This window comes from Melanerpes formicivorus, unplaced genomic scaffold (genome assembly GCF_026170545.1).
Source record: "Melanerpes formicivorus ecotype bairdi unplaced genomic scaffold, bMelFor1.0.p_v2 SCAF_2, whole genome shotgun sequence".
NCBI classification, from domain to species: Eukaryota; Metazoa; Chordata; class Aves; order Piciformes; family Picidae; genus Melanerpes; species Melanerpes formicivorus.
The window spans coordinates 57,745,020-57,772,911 of NW_027142354.1; the positions used below are offsets into that span (position 1 = coordinate 57,745,020).

The following is a 27,892-nucleotide window of genomic DNA, read 5'->3' on the forward strand; positions in this document are numbered from 1 at the left end:
ATTTGGATGACTCAAATCAATGGCTTGTTGAGGACCAACAGTTAAATAAGTCACAGCCACTCCTTGATTACAGGCTAAAGAGCAAAAAACATGGGAGCCTTATCACTTCGTATTCTACAGCACAGCTTTTGGGTCACATGTGCCAAGAGGGAAAAAAAGTATTGATGCTGCCTCACTGACATGTTTTAGTGTGAAGGGAGTGTCAGCAGCTAGTTTATGCTAAATAGTTTTTAGCTGTCAGGTGCCAAATGATGAGACAGAGGAGGCCACCAGTGGCTGGCTGAGCAGGGTAAAAATCCATCTTTGCCAGGCTGCAGCTGATGCCAGGTGTCTGTGAGCTGGTTTACCAGATCAAGGAAGAGTTACAGCTGATGTTGGTTATTTAAAGTTTTATTTGCCTCTAATTTACTCTCATAAAAACACTCTAGGCTATTTGGTTTAACTATTCAGATAGCACAGGCTTCTGATCCTATCAGGAGTGGTATTAGAGAAGCAGTACAAACCAATCTACTTCAGCATGTAACCAAGCACAGGTGGAGCTAAACCCACCCACACCTGTAAGGACTAAATTAACCTGTTTGCTTAGGCTCTGTAGTTAAAATACAATACTCAGTAAATTGTTACAGTCACCAAACCATATAAATAAAACCTAACCTGGTAATCTGGGAACTGCAGGATGTGCAAGAGTCAAGGTACAAATATGTAGATAGGTATTTTGCTAAGGAGAGCAATCAGCAGTTAACTGCATCTAGGTTGTCACTGTCTCTTCTAGGTGTGAGTTTTCCTTTCTTCTTTCCAGTTAAAGTTCATCACTTTCATACAGTCCAGACTGCTCAGCCAAACGCTGGAACTCCCCCTCTGGTGAGAAAGCTTGCTTCACATCCAGCCCTCTCCCATTGAGTGCCAAGTACTTGCTGAATGTTGGTCGAACTCGTAACTGCTTTGGGGCTGGAACTGGCTTGTTTGCATGTGCTGCAAGAGACAAAAAAAAAGCCTCTTTCAGTGTCTTGCCAGGCTGTGGAGAGACTTGCTGTGGTAGAGCAACCCAATTGCTGTGGTAGAGCAACCCAGTGGCTTTTCATCTGCAACACAAACCAGCAGACCCTCAGGAAGAATGTAACAGACAAGCCTGTATCTCAGACAGCAGAGGTTGATATTCATCCTCCTGCTTGGGATCAATCAGATGATGTCTCTGACCAGCACAGGGGGCAGACATAAACACACTGAGGACACATCTCAGTGTCTGGGCACTAAACAGAAGAGAGTTTCTCAAGGTAGTTCTTTTTTGCCTAGTTCAGTATCTTTGGGAAGAAGCCCTCCCAGCAGCCTAAGCTTCATGAGGTTCCTCTTGAGGCTCTGTTCAGAATCTAAGTGGCAGTGGCAGTTTCAGTTGTGGTTGTGACACTGATGTGGTACTTACTTGCTACCTCCAGCCTGGCATGGCATGTGGCCACGCCTGCTCCGTTGACAGCAGACACTGTGTACCAACCAGCATCTTTCTTGTTTGCATTGTGGATCAGGAGGCAAATCCTGCCAGTATTGTCATGTAACAAGCTGAAAAATGAAGGTGTCTGGGTGTAAGTGCTTGTAGGGAGAGGACACTGAAATCAGAGTTGGTTTACATACTGAAGAGCTGAGAAAGCCCTAGGCCAATTCTTGCAGGGCACTGCAAACTATTGTAGGCACCAACATTGTGTTTGTGTTACAGCCCACCAGCAATGCCCATTGTGATGCCATTCAGGTGGCATCAAGGCCCTCCTGTAGCCCCACATAGCCTTGGAGCATGCTGAGTGCATTGCATGTTCTTCCCCATGGGCCTTGTAACTGCTGCTAGAACCCAGCATGGCAGCTGGCCAGAGCTCCTGCTCTGTGTCCTCAAAACAAGACTCCGCATCACGCCCGTGCAGCACACGGGCTGTCACCAGGCATCGGAAATGAGGGGCAGGTCTAACCTTGCAGCTTGCTGCTTTTCTAAAGCAGCCAATCCACCTCTGACTCAGCAGACCCTGGTTCTTGTTTCCTCCCCCCCCCAATGGCCAGCTCATTAGTAGGGTACCTTATTCGGTCTGTATTATATTGTACCATTTCGTTGTTTCTTTTCCAGTAAATCCGGGGGGTTGGGACAGCAGAGATCTGGCACTCCAGTCTGGCTGTGTCTCCTTCAAAAACCTTTTTACTTTGTGGCTTAAAGATGAAAGTTGGAGGTGTGTGATGTTCTTTTGCTAGATTAAAGACAAGGAGGAGTTACTGTAAGTATTGAACACCAGCAGCAGGCTGGGTTTTGAATGTTTCAGAGTGGGAAGTTCAGCAGGGGCACGTGTTCCTTACTGCAGCTCCTCAGCCTACAGGCAATTCCCATGATAAAGGTGCAGCAGACACAATCTGCTACAGGAGGGAAGTCAATCAGCCTATGTTGTCAATCCTGGGAAATGAATAACTCCCAAATTTTGGACATCCCACTGCAGCTAACTATCCTACTAGGAGTGCTTGGAAGAAATATGGGATCCCAGGTGTAGCTACTAAAATAGTCTTGGAAAAGGCAAGGTGCCTGTTATCGTTTAGAGCCTGAATATCTGGAGGTGTACCTCTGCCTCTTAATTGTTTTATGTCCCAAACACATGGAGGAAGGCACACTGAGGGCTTCCTTGCATGGCCAGGTAAGTGTCAGTGCTCTCAGTCTTACCAATGACTTCCACTTTGACGGCGAAGGAGGCTTCCCCGGCGCGGTTGACAGCCACACACTCATACGTCCCCGCATCAGAGGATTTGACTGCTTCAAAAATGAAGGAGTGGAAGCCCTTTTCTGACACTATCATTTTATGGAACTGATCTTGGTGAACCATCCTGCCATTCTGATACCACATCACATCTGGAGTCGGCAGCCCACTGACCTGTGAAGGAGGGGAAAGCAGTGAAGAGTTAAATGGCTTTAAGCTAACCAAATCCTGTCAGTGCCCTAGGGAGACTGATGCTGACAACTGATCAAGCCATGATCCTACTGCAAAACTTCACAGTCTTGCCTAGTTTGGAGTATTAAAAGTGAGGAAGGCTCATGAAGTGCTCTAGTAAGATGAGTTGTAGCTACAAGACAGTAGGTGCCATTGCTGCGACCCTCCTGTTGTTCCCACCGTGTGAGGTAGTTTTGATTAGGCCAAATGCCCATGGTGGGATGGAGGAACTCACCCTCTTAATCCCACAGCATGTTTTCATGCTGTACATATAAACTGTCCTGCAGACATGCTCCAGGGTGTCCATGGCATTCAGAAGTTAAGCAATTTACAGGAAAATGGCTAAAGGTCATGCCTAGGTCTGGCAAGAGTTTACTGAATGAAGGAGAGAGAGTGGAAGTGATTAGGAAAAGGGAAGCCAAGCCACAATCAGCAAACACCCTTTGCAGTGGAAGGTGCACATGACCTAAGTTCTTTTTCACTCTAGGCTTGGTACAACTGCAATGCAGTTTCAGGCCACTCTAGCACTTTGTTTGCTTGTAACTAAGACATTCCCTTGCCAGATTGTCTGCTTGAGCAAGGGCACAGTTACCTTAGTGAAGACTCATTAAAGGCAGGCTAGGCCCGAACAGGCCTTGCTGGAAGTACGTCCAGCACACGTCCACTGGAGTCAGTGGAGTCCCAGCACAAAGAACAAGGTTCTCTCCCAAACATCCCTTCTTTGGGCAGGGCCTGAATAGTAATTCTTCCCAGTGAGGTCTGGAAGGTGTTCTGTGGTGCTCCATGTTTACCACTATGCAGCTAATTCCATTTACATTGTCTGAGGGGAAACGCTACAACATTTAACCATCTCCTGGTTTACGGTGTAGATTGCCTGGAGGGACCCTGCCCCACCTGCCACTTGTGCTCTGTTTGTTACACTGCAAAGGCCCTGCAGCTCAGGGAGCTCTCTTGGTGCCCCACACCCCACAGAGCTACTGGAAGTGGCAGTGAAAGGCTGGCATTACTTTGAAGTCGAGCCTGCAGAACCTCCCCTCCTCAATGATGACATCTTCAGGCACTTGTGTGAAGCGGGGCTGAAAAAACTTCTCCTGGATTGAGTCATGCCCACGTTCATCTCCTCTGGAGGATGGTCTGCTCCTACAAAAAGTGGATGGGAGCAGTTAATTGTGTAAAGGTAAGAATGGCACAAATGCCACTGAAGTACCCATTGCAGCTAGAGTCCCTCCACGTGTTTCAGAACCCAGCGCTACAGTTCTGGCTTGGTTTCAAGGTGGGAGGTGTGGGGTTTTGATCAGCTACTGCTCTTGGTCAAGCTGTTCAGCTCAACACAGAAGGATAACATAAGAAACTTTCATCTCTGTCCCAATAGCCAGAAGAATTAACAAGAGCAGTGTAGGCTGTGTTTCATCGTTGACATTGTTGGGCCTTGCTTTGACTAGAGATTAACATTCCAGAATACAAGATGTGTTTGCCCTGGCTACAGGCAGCCTTTAAACCTCCAGTGCTATCCTTAGGATGGGCTGGATGAAGGTGACAGGCATCACCATCCACAGATGGTAGCATTTCAGTTGGAAGGAAGGAAGTGAATGAAGTCAGTCATTGTTACTTTAGCAAAGGTGATGTGTAGTGAAGCAAAACTAACAGTGGCTGAAAGCAGTTGAAAGCAAGTCTTGCCGAGCAGTGCAGCACAAGTTCATGCCTTACCTTACATGTGTTGTAGGAACCTGCAGCCTGATGTTCTCTGAATTCTGGTGCTTGGAAAGAGAAAGTGGAGAGGTGAGTTAACTTAGAAGGTGTTAGGTATAAACTGAAGCAGCAGCCATGTTCAGTTCATGCACTGACTGCTGCTTAAAAGCAAAGAGAATGCTTCAGAAGTTGTTGGGACATAGAGGCGAAAGAAGCTAATCAGGAGCTAATCCACACTGTTTCAGCCTGGGCTTTGCCATGACAGTAATAAGCACTATTAATAGCATGGCACAACTTCTCATCACTGCACAGGTGATAGGTGCAGCACTTGTGTTTGGCACACAAGGCTGCTGGCCAGCCAGTAACCTTTGTTAGAGAGGACTAATACTACTGGCAGTATCTGAAATGGGAGCTAAGTACAGAGTGTCCTTCCCCATAGCAGGAATAGAAGTGGAATTGCTGGCAAGTGTATTGTGCCCACTTAAATATGGTACCAATAGCAATGGACACATGCTGAGCTGGAAAATACTTTTCTTTCTACATCACAGCACCAACTAAGCTCACTGACAGCTCCACAATCACATGGGTGAATCTGCTACAGCATCCAGGATTGATTCCTGCTAGGAACTTGGGTGCTGGCAAAATTCAAGCAGAGCTGTTATTATCAATGACTCTCTTTAGGAATGGAGTCAGGCAGAGGAAACACTGCATGGAAAGTTCTGGGGTCAAGCCACTCTGCACCAAGCCATTGCGATGCTTGGTTCTGTGCTCTGTAGCCCAGACTGTCAAACCTTTTAGCCAGGGCTTAGGCTTCAAGCATAGAAGCAGCCTTCAGTTCCAGAAAAGCATTACATGAATCAGGGTTTTGCTGGAGTGAGCTCAGTGCTGAGTCCATAGGCAGTTGCTTTTATCTGCTCACTCACACAGGTTCTGTACAATTATTGCTTGTCCTGTGCTGTGGTGATGAAGGTGCTGATAATTCTAATGCTCTGCTAAATGGACTGACTGTGTAGTTCAGTTCCTGAGGAATCAGGAGGCTGAATGAATCTGTGACTATAGTATGTAAATTCAGACTGAACAACAGAAATAAGCTCTCCCAAACAGAAGCCAATTTCTCCTTCCAGCGTTCCTTTCTGTGCAGCATTTCACACCCCCTGTAAAGTTGTCAGTCATCCTGTTTTGACTGAATGTTTCCTTTTTCTCTGCAAAAGATGAGGTTTCCCTTGCTCTCTGACATCCAGAATGTTCCCCTCTTGCCTGCTGTTGGCAGGTGATTGCTGGGGAGAAATTGCTCAGATTGTGATTCCTCCCTTGCTGCGATCTTAAGTGTCTCTTGCACTGAAGAGGTTTGCTGAGTGCACTTTGGAGCTTGCTGGCTCTCTGTGTGCATGCAGCAGGAGGGATGTTTTCTTTGGCTGCACAGGTACCCAGTGCCCTGTCACAGAGATTTCCACTAACTTTGATCTCAGGAGCACTAAAGGGAACTTTCAGCTGGCCTGAATAACCCAAGAGTGCTGCAAGTGTCCAGCTGAAATGCTTTTGCAAATGCCGGTAGTGTGGGCTGCTAAAATAACTGCTTTGCTTTCTCCTAACAATTGCAGGCCCCTGCAAGGGAGCAAAACCCAACCAGTCTGGCCCCACAGCCCTGATCTCATGTAGTCAGTGTCACTTGTTCTGAACAGTGACAGGTGGAGATCTTGCTGTCCTGGCCTAGGCTGAGCTCGGGCCGTTGGAGTGGTACCTGCAGCCCTCGCGGTGCTGCTCCCTGCCTGTCACAGGCAGGGTGTAACGTGCTGTGCAGCAGCTGTTGTAATTCCTCCCCGGAGAGGTCATTCCTCCAGATCAGGCCCAGCAAGGGGATGGTGCTTAAATTACCCTCCTCTGCCCCCACCTCCCAGAGCGCCCCCAAATCCCTGTTATCCAGAGTTCTGCCGGCCAGAGCTGACCCCTTCCCTCCCCTGCCTTGGTACCAAACAAACCCACTCTCCCTGCCCTCCTCAGGTGCAGAGCACCGTTGCAGAGGCAGGTCTCCACTTACCTGTGCGTTCTGCATGCTGTCCTCGGCCGGCGTTTCCAGCACGGAGGCAGCGTTGAGCGGCCCGAGCAGCCTGCGAGCCATCCGCTCCTCGTAAGTCAATCGCTTAGAGGGGAGAGGAACTCTCGTCACAAGTCCATTTACTAGTTCAGATCAGCTCCTAGGAGCCCTTTAACACACCACAAGTTCAGGCTGTGGTTAAGGGAAGCAGAGGCTGAACAGAAGCACCATGTCTGTTCCACGGGCTTTGCAGACTGTCATGCCTCCTGAAGTCAGCCTCAATATATACAGCACTGAAATGCATAAAAGATTAAACTGCCTGTTCATCAAAGCCTCTCCAATGCCATCTGTGGCCTTCCACTCCTCCTCTTTCTCCACTGAGATTATTTATGGGTAAGTGATGGCATTATCTCAGAAGCCACAGTGAAGTCCCAGGGTACCTTTCTGTTAGCACTGGGAAAACTTCCCAAGTTACTCAGCTGTGGATTTTATTCAGGAGCCAGAGGCATGATGGATGCTAGCATCCCCTGCTCCCAAAAAAGCAAGAGCCTCACCAGAAGCAGACACAGCCAGCCAGACACACCACTACCCCTGAAAGCACAGGGGAGGGTTGTGCCATGGGACAGCTGCCTGGTGACATGCTGTGTGCTGTCCAGGGAGGCCAGAGTGCCTTCCAGCCTCATAACAGTAACTCCCTGCAATATGGATGCAGCAAATGGGGATAAATATGAGCAGAGACAAATTCAAGTTCTCTCAGGTGAGGTCCTTCAGAGGAGTGTTAGACCTCTGAGCACCACAACACCTCACAGTTTGCTTCCCACGAAGTTTACCTTGGGTTTGGATTGTGTGATGTGAGGACAAGCTCTGACTGAGTTTCTGCTGCACACAGGACATGTATGTGGGGAGATGACATGTGTGGGTTGGTAAGGGTTTGGAGAGGCCTGTGGGACTCTTCTTTAGAAGAGAGCAAGAGAGCCCTTTTGCAAAACCTGTGAGAGCTTAATATCCCTGAGGTCATGATGGCTGTATCAAGTGTGGCTGAGATTGGCCAGTCCAGACCTTGTTGGAGGACAAGGGGAGGAGGACACAGAGCTGTGATTGCATAAGCCTTATTTTTAGCCTGGCTTCCTATGGGAAGGAAAGCTGCCTTGCAATGGCAAGCTTTCTTACACCAGAGAGGACATCCCTGTTAGGGATACATTGAGTTAGACTTGACCTATTTGTTTTTTTCTTCAGTATTTACACTTATATCTCTGACACCAACCTGTTCCCACTGATGGTGATGGAAAATCTCCTTCCTGCTACAGGTGAAAGAAGATGGCAACTGGAAATATTGGACTTGTACCAGTCTGCCTCCAGCCAGCAGGAAGGTTCCCCCATTAGAGACCTGCTCTCTCCAGCTTGCTGTGATGTGCTTCCCCACTGGTGAGAAAATTTTCCTCCCAGATTTTCATTTCTTAGTCAAGGATTTTTTTGTCCCTTTGCAGACCTCTTACAGAGACAGACTGCAGCCAAAGCTCATGTAGTTTGATTTGTGGTGCTGAATTCTCTTTGATTCCTCTCTATATGAACACCTTGTGGTGATGCTGTCTAGAGGGAGCTTTCAGACTCTGGTACTTCTCCAATTTTCTAATGATCTGGAGTGGTTTGTTAACCTCAGCATTGAAAGCCAGAGTGAAATCATGTCTGGAGAACTGAGGGACTCTCTTTGGCTTGCCAGTTGTCTCTGGAGATGAGAGTCAGCAGGATCCCTAGCAGAGGACTCAGGTTTGTTCATACCTTTCTCTTGACCCTAGCCTTACTAATTTGACTGCACAAGTTCAAGGACAGCTTGGATGATGACTGCTGGCCAAGAAGGGATCACAACAGGGAAAGGCAGTGGCAGCTCAAAGCCACCTTGCTGCATCAGATGGCTTTCCAAAGTCAGGGCATCCTTTACAGAAGTTACAGGAGATGCCTCCAGACAGACTTACAGCAACCACCTCTTCTTCCCCACATTCAGGCCCCCTTTCATCATATACTAGCCATGTGCTGCTCCTCTACTGGGAAGTGCCTTCTCAGGGCAGAGCTGACCCTGGCCCACCAGCACTATTTGCATTCCAACAGCAAAACTCACTGTGAAGAGGGTGTTAGGAAGCAAAGAGGGTTGATGTTAAGTCTTAGAAAACCACACCTTTTACAGCAGCCCTGAGCCATGCCTAAAGATGGAGTCACCGTTGGAAGAGAGGTTTTCCTACATCTCTAATGGAACAAATCAGCCACCTCTGATGAAGACAATATTCTGCTCATAAATGACCAAAGAGCTCTTGCTGAGATCTGCTGAGTTTCTGAGTAAAGGTGTTTGGGCAGTGTTGCTCCTCCTGCATTTCCTACTGCTTTCAGCTTAGTTTGGAGGCTTCGGCCTCTGGGGCACTAGAACCAATCTGCATCCCTCCTGGCAGTCCTGAGAGTCAGAGCAAATCTGCTGTTTACTGAGCAGGCTGCCCTTACCTGGTTGCCATTCTGCAGAAGGCTGTCTTTGCAGCGGAGTTTCTTTTCCAAGTCCTGAATGAGAGCCTCTTTTGTTCCTCGAATTTCTTGGTCTGATGCCTTCTGCATAGAGTTGATGCTAGCTTGCTTGGTATACATTGGTTGTGAGTAACTGCTCATGCAGGAAGAGAAAACAAAGTTATTCCTGTAGGCCTGCTTGACTGTTGGCTACAGCTTCATGGGGTGCACAGCAAAAGGTGAACCTGGTACCTAGAAGCTGTGGTTCAGATGAACCTATGAAGTATTTGGGAGACCAAAAGACTAGGTGGTAAAACTGGGCATAAACAAATGAAGGGGAAGCAGTAAGGCTGGCAGTGTTTTGAGGGAGCCACTAATTCCCTCCCTGAGCATCATCAGTCTCTCCAGGAGCAAGTTCTCCCTTAATAACTGCATTCCATTACAATTTCAATTGCTAGAAAGGCCCTGGGGGCTGCAAATCCACAGCAAGGCCACAAACCAGTTGATCAGGTCTGAAAAAATGGCTTCCTAGTTGTCCTCGTATTCGTGGCCAGAACTTGTACTGAACTTCATACAGCATTGCTGTCAAGCTGTTCAGTCCAGAGGCTCTGTCAAGACTATCTCAAGCTAGGCTGGGCCTTTAGGAGCCCTTTCTGCAACCCCCTCACACAGCCTGATCCTGCAACCCATAGTCAAGAGACACAATCAAGCCTTGGAGTTGAGCAGTAGGTATTAGGAAAAGAGGAGCATCACACAAAAGATGTTGTGAAGGTCTACAAGAGGACACAGCACATTACATGCAGCGAGGCCTCCTGTGCTGCAGCTGTATTCAGCAACAATTTCTATTCAAAATCCTCTCCCTCCTGTCCCTTGGAGATTTGTTCTGGTGATTATATTGGGGTAGAGAGGTTATAATTCTGGTACATCTTCCCAGCATGGCTTGAGCTCCAGTTGTAACTTGGGGAAGTAATTAAAACGGTGAGTGCTTTGCCCAGCGGATGGATGTGTCTCGTGTCCCTGTTAGCTCCTTTCTAGCACCAGCAGGAAAGCAATTCCTCAGCTCACAAGGGTGTTGCATTTAAGAGCAGCTTGTACCAAGAGCATGGTGAGGCACCACAGCCCTTGGCTATGAAAACAAAGCCCACACCACACAGCCAAAACTCAGCAGTTACTCCAGATGTGTAGCTAACCCCTCACACTCCTGCACGCCCCAGCTAGCCCACTCCCTCTTACCTTCCTGCTTCCCACAGTGCCACGATTCAAAACCACCCCAGAAGCCTTCAGATTTCCTGAATACAAACTGACACTTAGACCTGAATTTATATCCTAACCAGCAGGACCCCCCTGCCCCTATCACCTTTCCAATAGCCTCAGCTGAGTGTTTGTTGCATATTCTGCACTGACTTTGTGCAGGACCTCCAGCTACTGTTGGCAGGAGTACAAGTTGGTGAGAAGGCAGGACCCAGCTCCCTCTGAGATCCCTCTGACCTTGGGAGATATTTGGATTGCAGCCCAAAGGCAAAATGATATAATACATATTCAGGAAAGAATTTAGGCTTTGGTCTAAAGGGGTGAAATTTGCAAGTGGCTGCCTTTCTCTTAGCATGTATGATAAAGGAAAACTCTACTGTAGGGGAGCATGAAGTCCCATCAGGATGTGGAAATGCTGCTGAGGCTTACTAGGAATCCTGAAGCTGTTGGTATGTGGGAAATAGAACCACCTTCCCTCCTGCCTCCCTGCTGATGTTTGCTGAAGAAATTAAGCTTAGAGGAGTGTCCACCTTCTGTTCTGGATACTCTTATTAAATAAGATTTCCATCAAATCAAACTGATCTGCTCAAAGTGACTTCAGAAAACCTGCACAGCAGCCATGTCTCCCACACCAGGGGCAAGTGCTCAGCCTCCTAGCCTGATTCATGCAGAGTCCTGCCTCGAACTTCAGAAGTCAATGGGAGTCGAACCATTGGCTTGGGCAGAGCTGGTGTTTCACCAGACAGCTGGATTTAGGGAGGTCAGTGCATGGGAGAGGCCAGGCCAGAGGGAAGCAAGGGCAGGTTAGAAGCCTGTATATACTTACTGAGGTTCCATAGGAGAAGGAGTTTGGCTGTTATAGTCGGGCTGCGAGGGTAGCACTGAGCACAGGAATGCTGCGGGGGTTTGGTTAGGCATGGGTATAAGCCGTGGCCCAGATGATGAGCTAGCAGGAGACTGTGCAGATGCAGGTGTGACAGGATATGTGGATTCCTTAGGGGCACTACAGGAAGGCGAGGAGAGCGTGATTGAAGAGCTCAGCGATGACGAGGAGGAGAATTTCTGCCCACTTGGGTTACGAGGCTGTATTAGGATGGAGGACTGTTTGATTTGTCTGCTTGACTCTGTAGAGGCTGCAGGTCCTGGAGGCTGCTGTTGCCCTTGACACACATTCTTAGACTGGATAAAGTGTTTTGGACGTTCGTAGTTAAACATGGTTGGTTGGCACATAGAGGAAACGGATGGTAAGTTAGGGACACTCATAGGAGAGGTTTCACGGCTGTCCTGGGGTTTGGTTGGTGATAATTGGCTTTGGATAGGTGGCTGGTAAAAACTAGGTGGTAGGCCACGAAAGCTTTCTTGGCTGGGCTCCTGGATAGAATGGAACCCTTGCCTTGCAGAATAGAGGCTTTCTTGGTGTGGATTTTCCCTTAAGGAAGACAATACAGATAAAATAAATGGCACGTCATCATCTGAATCACAAACCCACTGCATCGTGAGCAGGCACTAGCGACCCCAAGGGCATGAAGTGCAGGCAACTGACAATTACAGCCTGAGCTTAACATAAAGAGCTTTAGGATTGATCAGAACTGCTGCAGAACCATATGAACACTTCAGATTACAATAACAAGTCACACAGCCTGTCTGACTCAGGTGCAGTGCTCACCACAGCTCTCTGATCTGCATGAACCCAGTAACTCCTAAAAGAAATAGCAATTTGTTTGCTGAGACGCCCCACCGCCTGCCCAGGCTTACAGCTAACCATAGGTATTACTGCTAAGCAAGGTGATTTGTCACACGTCATCTTACCTAAAGATCTCTGGATCCTGCAGGTTTGTGCCCTGTCAAAATACTCAATGTATTATTACCTGGAGAATTGGCTATTTGTGCTGAGAAACTCCTTCCACCACAGGAAAGCATGAAACAGCTCCACTTTCTTTTAAGCCTGATTTATTCTCTAATGGGTTTTGAATTCAGACCTTTTTATATCCACTTGAGATCTGGGATTGGAATGCCAAGGATTGTGCTTCTCAATTGGAAGTGATTTCCTGAGATTTGCTGTGAGGGCTAATAAACGTCAGAATGAGAGAGCTGCAGGACAAAGTAGGACAAGCCAAGCTGCTCAGAGCTCCTGCACTTATTTTGCAGGTCCTTGATGTCTGAACCTGGACTTGCCATCAACCCAAACCCCAGGAAAGTTTCACCAGAGTGAACTGAGCGGGTTTGTTAAAAAACAGCAAACTACTTCATCTGCAGGATAAATAAATAACCCCCCAAAATACTTGGAAAGCTGCTACTAAAAAAATGAGAATATAAATCCACACAGTTACATGTGCTGGAAAAAATGGTAATCTTGCCCCACTGAGCTCAGCTGTTTGGCTTCTATATATACCCAGTGTATTGTATTCCTCCATCGGACAGCCCGGAGAAGGGCTCCACGAGGTCACAAATTCCTGTGGGGGGAGATCAGCTGAAGACATCACTCTAGATTTAAAGACTTAAAGCTTTAATTTCCTAAAGGTAATTATCAATATTAGTTGTAAATTAACTGTACGTAGCCAGAGCTTCCCTCGTACCAATTCCCTGAGCTGTCCCTTGCCACGCTCCCGGAGTTTGGAGCTGGCCGGGGGTTTTGGAGCCCTGTCCACATGATGTTCTCATTCACCGGTGCAGAAAACTCCTTGAATCTTGATCCTTCTAGCACTGTTCTATCCATGCCTGTGTGCAGAGCCATTCATTCGACCTGCAGGCTGTGTACAGACGCCAGCATTTACTCTGTTTGCCAGAATACTGCTCCTAACCCAGACCCAGCCTGCAGAGCCGCTTGTCACAAGCCAGGGGCAAGCTGCCTTCCCCTCCAATCATTCCACCGTGGTCTGAGGGGGGAAAGTGCATCGAGAGAGACTTCTGACCTCGCAAGTCAAAACCAATAACAACAACAGAGACGCTCCTAAAGAAAGCAAACCCAAACCACACCTTTCCCCCCTGCTTTGTTGTCCCCCACCTTTCCCTCGGACACTGCCACCCCTCGCGGCTCTGCCTTCGCCTCAGCGGCACCCAGCGCCCTGCAGGTTCTCCTTGCCAGCTCCCTCACCGGCCTCACAGCAAGGAGTGAGGAGGAACAACAACGAAAAGAGCAAAGGCAGCGCCTTACCTACAGCCTGGGAGCTGTCACCTGGGCTCTAACCTCTATTTTGGGCAGGGACCGGCATTGACTGAGCCGCGCTGGCACAGGAGCGTTATAAGCGCCGAGGCTTTAATGTGCTGCCAGCAGATGACACCGCGGGCCCGGCCGGGCCTGCCCGCACCGCTGTCAGAATAAGAGTCTCGGCCAGCCCCGGGCACCCTTCCTTGGAGGGCTGCGACCGGGGGCTTTGGCAGGATCCCGCCGCCAGCGAAGCACCCCCGAGGGCTCCGGTAAAGCGCCTCTGGCCGGGCGGGATCCCGCTCCCGCAGCCCGCTCTGTCCCAGGCCTGCTGCTCTCCCGGGTCAGGGTCCAGCCCCAGCACCCGAGGTGCTGCCGGGCCCCTGCCAGGCTGGGGAGGGTAGGTGGTGGTTCTTCTGATTTACGAGAAGCGCCTGCTAATAGCCAGGCTAAAGCAGGGGAAAGTTAGCTTAGCTGTCAGGAGGAACTTCTTCACCAGAAGGGTTCTTAGCACTGGGAGGGACTCCATGGGGTGGTGGTTGGATCCCCATCCCTGGAGGTGTTTGACAGACACCTAAGTGTGGTGCTGATGGACACGGTTTAGTGCCAGACTAGGTAGTTAGGCAATGGTTGGGCTCGGTCTTAAAGGTCTTTTCCAACCAAAACAATTCTGGGATGTAGGGTGTAGGCAGGGAGCTGCCAACCCTGGCACTGCCCTGCCCGAGGCAACGTGGCTGGTGCTCGGCACTCCTCCCTGCTCCGAGGCATGTCTCAGAGCAGGAGAGGGGGAAGAGGGGGAAGAGCTGGAGAAGTCCACAGCTGTTGGACAGAAAAGCAGGGTGGGGGTTTTGCCCTTAACCGCTGTGAGGGAGCAGTGAGGAGAGACTGCTGCAATGTGCTTAAACATCCCTGAATCCCACTCGGTATCCCTGAATCCCACTTTGTTCTTCCAATGAAATTCCTGTTTCACATTCATTGACTGACTGCCTCTGTGTGGTAACGCTCTGCTGCTGCTTTTCAGGCCATGCACTTAAATGCAACAGATACTGGAAAGCCAGATGTGAATGGTGTTTAAGTAACCACCTGCACCTTTGCTCCTGTGCAGAGATGAGTGAAGAGCAGTGGCGTTCCCCGTGGGTGTCAAGAGTCACAAACTGAATAACACAGATGAATGATGCTTGGTGGTAAGATGCTGGTTGGTATTTTTCTCTCTGTGTGTATTATCACAGATACTTACTTGGATTAAAAGATGCAGCTTTGATGTTTCCACCAGAACTCTAACAGATCCTGCTAGCAGATGAGGCGATTTGTATCGCTTTAATCAAGGGCTTCAGTGCTTAACTGCATCTTAAATTAACATTATAGTGTTTTAAATGCCTTTATTATACTTTGGCAGCTCTTGCCTAATGCACATGCTATTGTTTAAGAACACGCCAGCAGCGTGGGGTCTCTTTGGGTACCTCCTCTCATCCTTCACTATACCACTGAGCCCTTCAGCACAGCAATCCTCAAGAGTTAATCCACGCTTAGTGTTTGTGTTTAAACACCAGCCCAGCATTTGTGAACTGAATCTACATAGCAGGTGTTAATTGAGTGCTAATTTATTTAAATTCCTCCCGATGAAAGTGATTAAGGGAGGGGAGTGTGTTCCTGGTTGCTGGAGAGGTTTGGTCTTTTTAAGTTTAAAAAAACCCCACAGCATAAAAAGTGTACTTTGCACAGCTGAGTACTTAAAGGTGGCTGCAACAGGAGCAGTTGCACTGTGAGCACGTTTAAGGTTTTCTCTCTGTGCCCAGTACAAGCTCACTGGTGTCCCAGGGACTTCAGTGAGGCTGCAGAATGCTTGATTCAGACCAAACACAGGCTGCAAGGCATCAATTTAAGGACAGTTTTATGCACTTAGATGGCTGGGCACAACTAGGACAAGTTGTGTGGAAGGAAGAGGAAAATATGAGATCCAGAAGGCAGGGAAACAAAATGAAAGACCTAGAAGCTGAACTGATAAAGGCAGAGGGATATATCTCATAGCTTGTGTTACTGTAGTGTAATAGTACTCTGACCAGCCCTGAGAGGGGCTAGAAACCAGCTTTTCTGCTCCACTTGGGTTCACTTGCTATGAAGGGTGACCCACTGTGTCTTACTGGGTCCTCCTAAGTTGCTGCAGTCAGAGAGAGAAAATGTCTAGGAAAAAAAAGAATATTTTGCTTATTTATTAAGGAATATTAAAATCATAGAATCAATAAGGTTGGAAAAGACCTCAAAGATCATCAAGTCCAACCTGTCACCCAAGACCTCATGACTACTAAACCATGGCACCAAGTGCCACGTCCAGCCCCCTCTTGAACACCTCCAGGGATGGTGACTCCACCTGCTTGGTGTTTGAAGCCTTCTCTTTTGCTTGGCTTAAATACCTTTACTGAAGCTAATAGTAAGTATAGATTCTGTTCTGCTTCTTTAAGGTTGCTGAGAAGGACACTGTGAGGTCCAGCTATAAAGGGCTCAGAAAGGAGTAGCTGGTAGTGACAGTCTTCTAGAGTTGCACTTTGCAGAGTGGCTGTTGCTAAGCAATCACTTGGAAGAAGTGTGAGTACAAGGACTTCATTCATTTTATAGTTACTCCCAGTCCTAGCTTTGTTCTGTCATCACTGCCTTTGTGGGTGGTTCCTTTTCTCTTTGGCCATACAGTTGTGACTCCATTTGCTACATGAGAGAGTTATGTGTGGTTCAATCTGTCTGACCAGACACTGTGCAGCCAGTCATTAGAGAAGATGGCTTAGTTTGAGGTGAGAGTAGTTGAGTCCCCTTCATAATGATGTTTCAACATGTCAACAAGACTGTGGGGTTTGCAGGTGTTTAAATGCTCATAAATGAATGTGTCTAGGCATTGTGATGGTTTTCTCTCTGTGTTTTGGGAGGTGCAAATGCCTGCCAAAATCTGGTTCAGTATTGCTGTCCATCAAAGCAGCAGCTCTGTGCAGCAGGTAATGTCTTGTATGACCCTCATTTCTAGAGGCTCTTACATAGCTGTGTGTGGTGGTGTGTTACATCCCTTCATGCAGGACATCAGGTACTGCATTTCAAAGCTCAAAACATGAGTGTAGCTCACTGGTGCTGCTGCAAGCAATGAGTGTTGCAAGCAGTCATCCTGGGCAGCAAGTGCCACCTAAAAGAGCTTCCCCACAGACTCCTTGTTAGAAGTGCCACAAGGCTTCCTGCTGCCTTTGAGAAACCTTTGAATTAGCTTCAGCCAGGGTTTTGATTCTTCAGTGGGGTCTGTTTGGGGTCCTGGATGGAGTAAGCCTGGATTTTATGGAAGGGCTTGAAGCTAAACTGAGTCTCCTCAGAGTGATCTGCAGGTTATCTAAACAAACCCAATTTTACTTGGTGATTAACCCTAACCCTGTGCCTGGAGAAATCTGTATTGAAATAGGATCTTTCCTGTAGTGAATTTGGAGGAGGGTGTTCAGAATTATCAAAACAACCAGCTTAGTTAGACTGGCTGAGTACATCCCAAAATACTCTATAAAGCTCCCTGTCATGGGCAGCTGCTTACACACAGTGTAACAGGATCCCTGCAGTGCAGTGCTGCCATTCAGCTGGGAGAGGAGGCACAGGTCTGCCTCGTAGCTCTCAGCTTCACAAGCAGCACTGAGCAAACTCCTCTGCAGTGCTGGGCTTGGACCTCTCAGCTGTCACCGTTTCAGGTCTTTGTTATGCCTGTTAACACCTGAGAAGCACTGCACAGCTCTGGGGTGGATGCGCTAAGATGTGCTTTCTAACTTGTTTTGTTCTCTGGAGCAACTAAGCAGGATAACTGACAGTGCAATAAGCACACAGCTACTTGAGAGCTGTATTTGGGACAGAAATGGGATTGAGTCTTGTTATAAGCTGGAACACTTCATTCTTGGGGGACAGTCTCCATCTCCTACCCAGTGGGTCACTGGTTCAGTACCTTTCCTCCACAGGGTGCCCTTCAGGTACTGTCCTGCATCATGCTTACAGTACCTTGAGTTTTATTGCTGTGTTTCAGAATGGGAAGCAGAAATATGAGGTCATGCCACTTGGCCAAAGCTACTGAGGAAGGTGGTGGCAACACCTGAAACTTACAAGGGACTCTGATCTTGCACCATGCTCTATGGTGGTCTATGGTGGAGCCAAAGGTTATCGAGAGACTAATTGGGGCGGTGCTTTAAAGTTATGCCATTAGACCCTTACCTGAACCCTTAGCTAGCTACCTACTTTGTCAGACTGAGCCTGTGCTGTTCTGTGGCTGGGCTGGTGTTCTGTGTTCCCATTGCCATGTCAGCAAACAGCTGAGGTTACTGCATCTGCTGGTTTCCCTGTCAGGCTGCGGGGCACAGGAGCTCTGCAGTTGTGCTGCTGGTGTCACTGGAAAGTTCATCCCCTGAGTGTTGTATAAAACCAACCCAGGGCTCAGGGCTGTGGTTTTCACTTTGTCTTACCGCAGAGGTGAGGTCTGAGGTGTGTTCTCATAAGCTCCATGAAAATCTTCAGCTTCACCCTGGGAGTTCACCTGGCTGAAGCCTGAGGCTTCTGCTCGGCCGCCCAGCCCTGCGGTGTCTGCGCTGTAGGCCGGCAGCCCAGCCGGCTCCCGCTCCTTGGCTCCTGCCTGGCTGTTCCTAGGGAAGGTTGGTTTCTTCATGGTGACTTGCACAGCTGGCCTGTGGGCACCACCTGCAAAGCTTTCCAGCTCTTTTGCTCCTAGAAGAAGGGTTGTCCACAAGTCAGGCAGAAAGCTCACCGGTACAGCATGCCACAGTAACAGGGGAAGGGAAACCGGTGTGTCTGTGCAGGGGGACCAGAGTTCAGCCTGCCTGGGCTCTGTGTTAGCCAAATATGGCCTCAGTAGTTCTGGGTTGCATGCAAGATGCTGTTCTGTTTGAAGATGACTTTCAGCACAAGCCAGCCAAGTGGTGTGCTACAATGAACAGGGTGTAGATACAGCCAGGGTGTTGGGCTGAGCTGGAATCCCTGAGGGGATGGAGCTCAGGGATGAAACTCCTCTGTGAGATGGAACATCATCTCCACCTTGTCATCCTCACCTGAGGAAGAGGAGTCAAAAGCAGAAACACAACTGGCATCCAGCTTGAGAGGTACCCAAGCAGACTGCATTTCAGGGGCATTTCTTTTCTCTTGAGCCTATAGAAATGTTTGAGTCTGGTTTCTGCTTGGCAAATATCTGTGACTGCCTGATGTTAAGCAACAGCAAATTCTTCTGTGCTTAGTTGCTCAGCCCAGAAATCCATGTGCTTACCTGGGGAAACAGAGAGATGTGCACTGGATGCTGCAGATCCAAACTCATTCTCAGCAACACATTTGAATATTCCAGAGTCTTCTGGAAAAGCTTCTGTAATAACCAGGGTGCAGACTTCCTCTGAAATAACAGATTGAGGCATGGTGTTGTACCACAAAAGCCAGATGTTAGCTTGTAGGCATTGGTGCCTGCAGAAGGACTGGGGCTTGGCAGCAATAAACTGCAAAGAAGTGACGTAAAGGCCATAGGAAGTCAAGGGATTCAGAAGGAGCAAAGCTGAAGGAAGAATCTCTGTTCCTGGCACTTTAATGAAACAAGGCACCATGTGGGGGGCTAAATTCTGTCTTCTCTTGCACAAGGTTTAACCCCAGAGAAAATTACAAGTCAGAGTGGTTGCTAAGTGTTCCTTTAACATACAGGACACTCTTCATTGGCTGAAGAGTGCTGGGAAACAAATCAGGGTCTCTTAGGTGCTGGTGTCAAAACTCAGAACTTGAAAGGCCATTGAATGCTATCTTCTGGCTACACTTGGCCCATAATTGTTTTGTTGTGGATGAGGGAGGGGTAATTAACCACTGAGGTGTGTAACAAAGGGTGTGTGGTGTACTTACCGGGAACTGCTGATGAACAAGCCTCTGCTCGAAATAAGAGAGAAAGGAATCCAATTATTATAATGCCAGAATGGAAGCAAGACCTTCAGCCCTCACCCCCCTTCCCACCTCAGATGGACTTTCTCTCCATCAAGAGAAATACCACCTGGATAGAGGAAGCTCAGGCTTGGCTGAAACCTGACTGTACAAACCCATCTCCACTGAGGTGACGAAGAAGGAGCTTTGGAGGCTGTTGCTGTGAATTTGGCCCACTGGAGCTATGACCTCGTGCCTGGGAGTCTCACAAATCGTTTAAAATGTGGTTGTATTTTCCTTGGGTTCATCAGTAGTTACAATGGACAGTGGCAGTGCCTGCATGTCTCAGCGTTACCGCCACTAACGACTGAGCGTGGCAGTCTTCTGCCGCTGTGCCTGCTCTGCTCAGGCGGCGCAGCGGAAGCGCTGGCTCTGCGCAGCGGTCTGTGGCTGCCGGCCGCTGGATACCTGCAAGCTGAGCATGGAGCCCTCCCCTGGCTTGCTTAGCAGCCCTTGTTCCTCTCCTACCACTCTGCCAGTGAAGCGAGCGCACCCCGGGCGGCACCTACTTTTCCGCAGGATTCGGAAGTCGGCGGAGTCGAGGATCCGATCGTACTCCCGGAACCACAGCACCTGCGGGCTGGGCGCGGCGCGGACCCGGCACTCCAACACCACCAGCTGACCCTTCGTAGCTCTGATGTTCTGCAGAGCCTGGAGGAGGAGAGCAGTGCCATGGAATGGCTGACATGAGTATTTCCCCTTTGAAGCAACTAATGCAGGATCACAGAACGTTAGGGGCTGGAAGGGACCTTGAGAGCTCATCCAGTCTGACCCCACTGCCGGGGCAGGGTCACCCAAGGCAGGTCACACAGGATTGCAACCAGGCAGATTTTGAATGTCTCCAGAGAAGGAGACTCCACAACCTCTGTGGGCAGCCCGTTCCAGGGCTCCAGCACCCTCACAGTTACAAAGCTTTTCCTTATGTTTATGTGGAACCTCCTCTGCCCCAGCTTGCGCCATTGCTCCTTGTCCTATCATTGGACATCCCTGAGCAGAGCCTGGCTCTGTCCTCCTGACACTGCCCTGCACATCTTTATAAAGGGGAATGCAGTCACCTCTCAGTCTTTTCTTCAAGCTCAAGACCCCCATCTCCTTCAGCCTGTCCTCAGCAGGGAGATGTTCCACTCCCTTCAGCATCTTCGTGTCCCTGTACTGGACTTTTTCAAGCAGTTCCCTGAGGTCCTTCTTGAACTGAGTGGCCCAGAACTGGACACAATATTCCAGATGTGGCCTCACAAGGGCAGAGTAGAGGGGGAGGAGAACCTCTCTCAACCTACTAACCACATTCCTTCTAATGGACCCCAGGATACCATTTGCCTTCTTGGCCACAAGGGCACATTGCTGGCTCATGGGCATCCTTCTGCCCACCAGCACCCCCAGGTCTCTGTCCTCTGCACTGCTCTCCACCAGGCCAGTCCCCAACCTGTCCTGGTCTGTGGGGTTGTTCTTTCCCAGAATGAAACAGTGAGGAAGATGATCTCACTCTCATGTTTTTCTTTGACTTAACAATAGTTGATTTAATTCTGAATGCATATGCAGTGGGTTGTGAGTGGAGGTTTTCTTACCCGCAGACCAGCTTTAGCTTGCTTATGCATTTAAATAAAGATACTAATGCAGGAAAAACCTCTCTTCAGTGGATACAACATAATAAGGGATGTTACTGTGAGAGGTTTCCACTTCAGCCTCCTTTGCAGGGAACAGATGAGGTGAGTTCAGGTAAGTGGCTCTGACTGTAAGTGGTTACCAGCTAAAACGTTAGTTTGACAGCATCACTGATGAGGCATGCTGACATTTTGTAATTGTAAATGAACCCATGTCCCAGCCTCAAAACACCTCCTGATGGAGCAGGAGCACCCAATCCAGTGCAAGCAGCTGCAGAGGAAGCCACGTTGTTCAGACAAGCTGTGCTCTTTACCTTTGTAAACACAGGCGTGCTTCCGTAGGCAGACCCAGCCAGGCTTGCTGAGGGACTCTGCATCTGTGGAGCAAAGAAAAGTGATTTTTAGAGCTTGAGTTTCTCCTGTGCAGAAACCTGGCTGTGTTGCTGGCACTTCACTTTGAAAGAGAAGAGGTGAGAGTGTTTTATCTGTTGTTCATGTGCCAGCCAAATAAATGCTCTGTAGAGAGTCTCCATTCAAGTGTTCCAAGAGGAAATGCCTCCCTGGACTGTGAACGTCAGGTTAGGGGAAAGAGGAGCTGAGAACCAGTAAATGTTGCTGCTCTCAGAGCTGTAAGCTGATTAATTGCCTGCTGCTGTAGTTTCTATGTAAAGATCAGTGGTGCTTGCTGGTAGTTGTCCCCATCTACAGAGATCCCTACCTGGTTTAGCTGATCCCAGGTTTAGCTCCTCTTGGCTTGTGTGGTAGCTATGAGTGAATGAATTCTCTACTGAATGAGGCTAAACGAGCAGGAGCTTTGGTACTTTGTCCTGACATCCTCCTTTAAGGCTCAGCTGACACACAAGTTACAGTGAGGTCACTAATTAAGCAAGAAAGGCAGTTTAAAAATTATCAGGTGTTTGCAGTGCAGAATATGTCCTTGTGCCATGGTGAAGCATTGATGTGAACTCCTGGCTGGCTCATTTAGCATTTGAGCCATGTATTGCATATAGATGTCCAACTGAAGTGCTTGGGTTTGTTTTGCTGGGGCACTGGTCTTTATTATAATCTGTCTTTGGTCTAAAATAACTCATCAGCTCATTCCTCCACAGCCTGAGTTAAGAGGTGAGTCTGTCTTGAGACACTGACTTGCCTAGCTCCTGACCAAGTATGTGCTCTAAACCAACTATCTGTTCTGAAGCGAGTCTCTGAAGTAGGCTGACAAATGGCTAAGCTGTGTGTCAGCCCCTCAAGCATTTCCAGCCCTGTCATCTGCTCCATCAATTCTCTTAGCAATTGTGGCTAGGAAATGTTCCAAGCCAGAAAGCCCTTTCCCAGACCTTAGGGTCCAGATCTTGATATTCCTGATGCCCTCTCTCTCAGCCACTTGCTGGAGATGTGCTTGCAAGGTGTTTCTAAAAGATTATAAATAGTAATTTTTAAAGTGTGTGACCTGGTCTTTGAGGGTCAGTAGGTGACAGCTGAATTCAAGTGGTGTAGCTCTGGTGAACTGAATGGCTGCCAGAGGACCCAATTTGGTCAACAAAACACTGATGGCTTTCTGCTTTTTTCCCCAGGGCATGTGGAAAAATAAAGAGGGCAGGATGGAGACAGAGGCTTTAGGAGGCTGGCTATAATTGACCCAACGCTGTTTGTACTTACTATGACATTCCTCTGACCCTGCCAGGATGCTGAGACTTGCAAGGAGGTCTTCAGATTTATCCTGTGAAGCTGGAGAGACACACACAAATCAGTTTGTGTTTAGAGCCATCTCCTTTTCTGTACAAGACAATGATGCCTCTGTCCTGCAACCTGAGCATATGCTGGTCAGAGAGCGAGTGGTATGTGCCAGAGAAAACACAAGCATCCTTGGTATGGCAGAGTAGGCTCAGGTCTCCTCTAGAGCATGGGGACATTTAACCAAGGTATTGAAACAGACCCAAGTCCCCCCTGAAACCTGGCTCCCTGGTGGAGTTTGTGTTGCTCTGCATTTGGATGGAAGGGTCTAAAGAAAACCTTTGGTACTTCAGCTGAGGTGAAAGTGGTACCTCACAAACCAGCTGCCAGCTCCTTCTCATGTAGGGACTGTGTGTGGCACACTGGACTGACACACAAGAGTAGTCACTGGCAGTTCATTAATAAAGGGCTTACAGGTTTGACCTTTGTTCCCTGTTCACCGTGGCAGGAAGGCTTTCTCTCGGTGGAGCACTGCAGGCTAAGGCTCTCATGTTGCTGTTTCTCACCTGCACTGCTGCATCAGTAACAATGCTGCTCTTGATGAGTAACTTGCAGCAGTGCTGTTGGCATGTGTGCCACTTCTGCAGTGGACAGTAAAATGTGGCTCTGGACTGACAAACAGCAGCATGTGTGAGACATGGACACAGTGCTCCTACCTCTGCTGCAGGGAAGGAACTGAACTTGGATTGTCAGCAGGCAGAAGGCATGGAAACAAATGAGTTGTCTTTCTGCTGGCTGTAGAAGCAATGTATGTCCCCTGCTGATCTCTTTGGTGTGATGCAATACTCCTGACTTGCTGACTTGATAAAGGGTGCCCAGGGATTTGTGTTCCCCATCCACCAATCCAGTTGTTCCCCCACTCAGCACCTGCAGCAGCAAATTCAGAGCCTTATTCTACCTCTGCTGGTAGCTGATGTTGTCACATGCTGCCAAGCCCTGTGTTTGTGTCTGTGGTCATACAAACAGTGCCTTCAGGTACTGGCAGATGGTCACACAGCTCTTGTTTCTTGTTTAGAGATCAGTTGCTAAAGCCATTGTAACTATCCCCTTGTGAGCTCCTTGCCTGTTGAACCACTGCCTTTGTGGCAGCATTGCTTTGTGTTTGCAGCCTGCTAGGAACCAGGTGTGAGTGGTTATGGTTTGGCAGATAAGAAGTCTCTCTTTAAGGTGATAGTTGTTTCTCTGCACACCAGCAGTGCTCTAGGTCAGACCCATGTATGTGTTCTGTTGGGATCTGGAGCCTGTGCTTTGTGCTTTTGGTTCTGTGTGGTATTGTTTGGTACTCACAGCATTTGTGACATGTAGAGATAACAAGATAGGTAGAACAACTGCAAGTGTGGGGTTTCCTGCTGCCACCCTGTCTTCTAGTCACATGTGTAGGGAGGTGCATGGTGTTGAGATATGGGGGCACCTCAGAAGACTGGGATTTAGTTCCCTTGAACAGGTCAGTAGGCTACAAAAGCACCCATCTCATCACATAAAATCAGCATATGCACCTGAGCTCTTCAGAGGCTTGCATAGCTGTTTGGCTCAAAGGAAGAATTCATTTGAGATCTGTCCTTTCTCCCTCTCCTGCTTTCTGTCCCTCTCCAAACCAGTCACAACTGATTGCAGTGAAGGATATTTTGCAGCCTAGTTGGGTTTGGCTGGTGTAGCCATGTGCCAACTGCAGGCAGCCACATGAGACAATGGGCTGCTGTAAGGCTGTCAGGTCTCTCTGGTGAGAACATGTCACTGTGTGTCTCATCCAAACCTGCAGTATGTTTGTCGTGGCCCTGGTCCAGCAGAGTGGTTGCATGTGTACTTGCACCACCCGTGGCCTTCATATTTCTCCCTGTTGCTCCTGAGTTATAAGTGTCTCTCAAGCAGTTCCAGGATGGCTCCTGTCCAAGGTTATGTCATGTGCCCATCAAGAGGGCTGTGCCATGATGCAAAGCCTGCTGGATAGTGCTAAAGCCTTGGATGTGGGAGGAGGGCCTGGGAAGTCAGTGTTATTGAGTTGCCCCAGGCAGCCGCAAACCACTCCTGGCTGTGCTCCACCATGGGTGCCCGAGAGGCTGTTTGCAGTGCCTCCTTGCAGGCTAGTTGGGCTTTAGGATCTATGAAATAAGCTGATTTGGTGTTGGTTTTGTTTGTCTGTTTGGGTTTTTCCCCACAAAGAAAAAAGATGGTGAAAAATCAGACACATACTGATTGGGAAAGGAACTCCTGGGATGGTCTGCTGTAAAGACCACCTCACACAACTGAAACAGCAGGAACAAAGCTGCCCTGCAGCATCTATGCCATCTCTTTTCTACACAAGAAAAGACCGAATTCTCCTGTAGAGAGGCCATGGCTCTTGTTCCTCTCTATCTCCAGGTCCATGATAAGTCTGGAATCAGGCAAGACAATGCACAGGAACAGATGGCACAGATGTGCCCCTTAGCAAGAGCGAGTGAAGTGGTCCAAGGGGACTGTGGCAGGCTGTGGTTTCACACTGAAGCACAGCGAGGTGCTCCAGGAAGCTTGCTCAGAAAGGTTGGACCTGTCTTTTCTGGAGCAAGAGGCAAGATCTGGGAGAGAGGTTGGTCTACTGAACTGAATAAGAAGAGCTCCTGACAAGTTTCCAGCTATGATAAAAGAGGCACTGAACTTTAGCACTGAACAGGAATAGCACTAGCTGGGGAGTTTGTGCTCACAAGACACTTACTCAGTGGTGTGGCATTAGTTCCTCGATGCGATGATTACTGCTAAGACCTTCTGACGTGGCAGAGCCCATGGCCAAAGATGATGGCTGTCAAAGTTGCAAGTGAAACTGGGCTGCTGCCCTGTGACATGCTGAGCTCTCAGTGTCCACAGTGAATGCAGGCAGCTGTATGTGTGAAGCTGCAGCTGCCAGGGCTCGAGGAAACCTGGGCTGATCGTTTGCCAAAGCAGATTGCACTAGACCCCACTGTTGAAGTCTGATTGTGCCTGGTTGCTGTAGGTGCCCACTGCTTGAAGCAGAAGCCATCCCTGAGATCCACATTGCTTGCAGCAGCCTGGTTGGTAGGCAAGCTCACACTTCACATGTGTGGTTTGTGTTAGATGCTCTGCTCTCATCTCACGTTCTGTCATCCTTCCACTTCACAGTCTGCTTCTCATCAGTGCAGTGGCTGCTGGCACTGTTTGTGTTGGATTGGGGTAGAGAGTTCATGGGAATAGGTAAAAGGCTCATGGGCTTCATCATTGGAGCAATCACTTCAGGAGCTGCCTGGTTTTGTCTGAGGCCTAATGACATTGGGGCTTAGGACATTTAGTAAAGTGGGAGAGTTGCAGGTGTGCCAAATGCAGTGGCAGGTGCTGCTTTAAAGGGCAGAGTGAATTTGGGAGAGGGAATGTACTGCCTGGACTTGGACTCTGGCTGCAATGCTGACCAGCCCTGCTACTCCCAGCTGGTTTCAGGTGATTGGAACAGGGAGCTTCCCTGTGGGTGCAAAGCTCTCTTGTGTGTGAGTCCAACTCAGCAGTGGACATGAGAGGAGGTCCCTCTGAGAGAGCTGCTTCTCTTCTGACGTCTCTCCCTCTCTCTAAGGTATGAGTGCTGCTCCAGGCTTCTTTAACTATCTCTTTTCAGACTCAGGAGATCTGTTTCCCAGTCCTGCCGAGCCCCACGTGTCCCTGGGTGCCTGGCTAAGCACAGAGGCTTTCCACAGCAGCTCGGTGGCGGTGTCAGCGCCGCACAGCTCACGCCCTTGAGAGAGCACATAGCCAAGGCTTTACCTTGGTGACTCACTCCAGCAGGCCCAGTGTCTCATGTAAATGTCAGCCTTTACTTAGTGTAACTCTAGATCTTTGTGAGGAGGACAGAATTAGACTCAGCCAAATGAAGAGTCCAAGGACCTTTGCAACCCAACACCAGAATGATTACAAGGTCCAGGCAGATCACCCTGCTGACACAAACCCTAGTGACGACGTCCCAGCATTACCTGAATAGTTGACATGGCTGCGGGGCTGTGCCGTATACAGCCCTTGGACACATTTAACACGGGGCTAGGAAACTATTAAAGCTGCATGGAGCCCTTCTGCCAGGTGTTTAGATCATGGAAAACACATCAAATCTGTTTTAGGAACAAAATAAGCATCTGCTGGATCTGAAATACCCTGGGAAGGGTGTGTGAAAGGGGGAGGAGAGCACTTCAAAATGTACCTTTAGAAGTGAGGCAGACCTGGCCTGCATCAGCATATTAATGAACCAGCCTGCCTTTGGTTTAGGAAGCAGCCCCAAAGAGATGCACAGGAGAGCAACCTGCAGTCAGTTTGGAAGTGATGTGTTCTGCAAGCCATCTGCATGTACCTGATGGTGTTACACATTTCCTGGGGCTCTGGGAGTGCGTGCTAGACACTTGTGGCGCTCCCCTGTGTGGCTGAAGGATGATGTGAACACAGCCCTGCAAAGAATGAGGCTTTCCCAAAGGCAGTGGGCTGGAGAAATTTCTCCCTGAAGCTGTAATTTTTTTTCTGTGCCATATGGCTAAATGGGGAAATTATCACCACTCTGGAAGTGAGACTTCTTAGTTGTGAGTTACTTGGTAGTGTGAATATGTGATCTGAAAGTGCCTTCTCTGTTGCTCCTGGGGTGTGAATAACAAGAGTTCTGTAGGAAGTGAGAAAAGGGATTTGAGTTGTTTCTCTTCTATCAAACACCCCCCCCCCTCTCAAGGATCCTGAGATGGCCAGTCGGAAGGCAGGGAAATTGGTGATAGCTTCACACTGTCAAATGCCTGCTCTTAGGGTAGGGAGAGGGGCAAGTCTGCATCAGTTAAGGGACTGTGAAAATGGGCAAATAATGGCAAGAGATTGTTGTAGCCATTGCTGAGCTATCTACAGAGACAGCAGAATCCTGATTGGATTTGAAGCTTGCTGGGAGACTTTCTCAATTGTAGAAATGCAGCTGAACGTTGAATATGTTTCAAAGACCAACTTTTGGTGGCCTATTTTTCTCAGACATTGTGGCTGTGAAGTGCACCACCTGAAGGCACATCTCCTGGGGATCAGGGGGGGTTTAATGCCTTCCACCATG

At 48.7% G+C, this 27,892-nt stretch overlaps 2 protein-coding genes across 3 annotated transcripts; both read right to left on the bottom strand.

Moving 5' to 3' along the window:
* Positions 1-374: 374 nt before the first annotated feature.
* On the bottom strand, positions 375-13,662 carry MYOT (myotilin). Of its 2 annotated transcripts, none has more exons than XM_068162989.1 (9): positions 13,565-13,662; positions 9,163-9,313; positions 6,676-6,777; positions 4,656-4,705; positions 3,956-4,088; positions 2,684-2,891; positions 2,057-2,222; positions 1,421-1,554; positions 375-972 (listed from the first exon to the last, which is right to left on the bottom strand). In XM_068162989.1, the coding sequence occupies exons 2-9, from the start codon at positions 9,298-9,300 to the stop codon at positions 800-802; spliced, it is 1,104 nt and encodes a 367-aa protein (XP_068019090.1). In that variant the 5' UTR covers positions 9,301-9,313; positions 13,565-13,662; the 3' UTR covers positions 375-799. The 2 variants fall into 2 exon arrangements, with proteins under 2 accessions (XP_068019090.1, XP_068019080.1); XM_068162979.1 differs by lacking the exon at positions 13,565-13,662 and adding an exon at positions 11,237-11,839.
* On the bottom strand, positions 12,962-26,813 carry LOC137446200 (myopalladin-like). The gene is made up of 7 exons (XM_068148594.1): positions 26,799-26,813; positions 21,432-21,494; positions 20,026-20,167; positions 19,442-19,465; positions 18,831-18,950; positions 18,019-18,277; positions 12,962-13,160 (listed from the first exon to the last, which is right to left on the bottom strand). The coding sequence occupies exons 1-7, from the start codon at positions 26,811-26,813 to the stop codon at positions 13,145-13,147; spliced, it is 639 nt and encodes a 212-aa protein (XP_068004695.1). The 3' UTR covers positions 12,962-13,144.
* Positions 26,814-27,892: the final 1,079 nt, after the last annotated feature.

Bases quoted from the DNA above. Each gene is read 5' to 3' on its own strand.
- MYOT (XM_068162979.1), bottom strand. From the start codon at position 11,673: ATGAGTGTCCCTAACTTACCATCCGTTTCCTCTATGTGCCAACCAACC. The intron at 2,892-3,955 runs GTAATGCCAGCC...CCTCCTTCACAG, and splicing joins TCTGCAGGCTCGACTTCAAA to GTCAGTGGGCTGCCGACTCC. The intron at 1,555-2,056 runs GTACCCTACTAA...TTCATTTTTCAG, and splicing joins TATAATACAGACCGAATAAG to CTTGTTACATGACAATACTG.
- LOC137446200 (XM_068148594.1), bottom strand. The intron at 20,168-21,431 runs GTAAAGAGCACA...CTCCTCCTCCAG, and splicing joins GCACGCCTGTGTTTACAAAG to GCTCTGCAGAACATCAGAGC. The intron at 18,951-19,441 runs GTAAGTACACCA...CTGTTATTTCAG, and splicing joins TTGTTCATCAGCAGTTCCCG to AGGAAGTCTGCACCCTGGTT.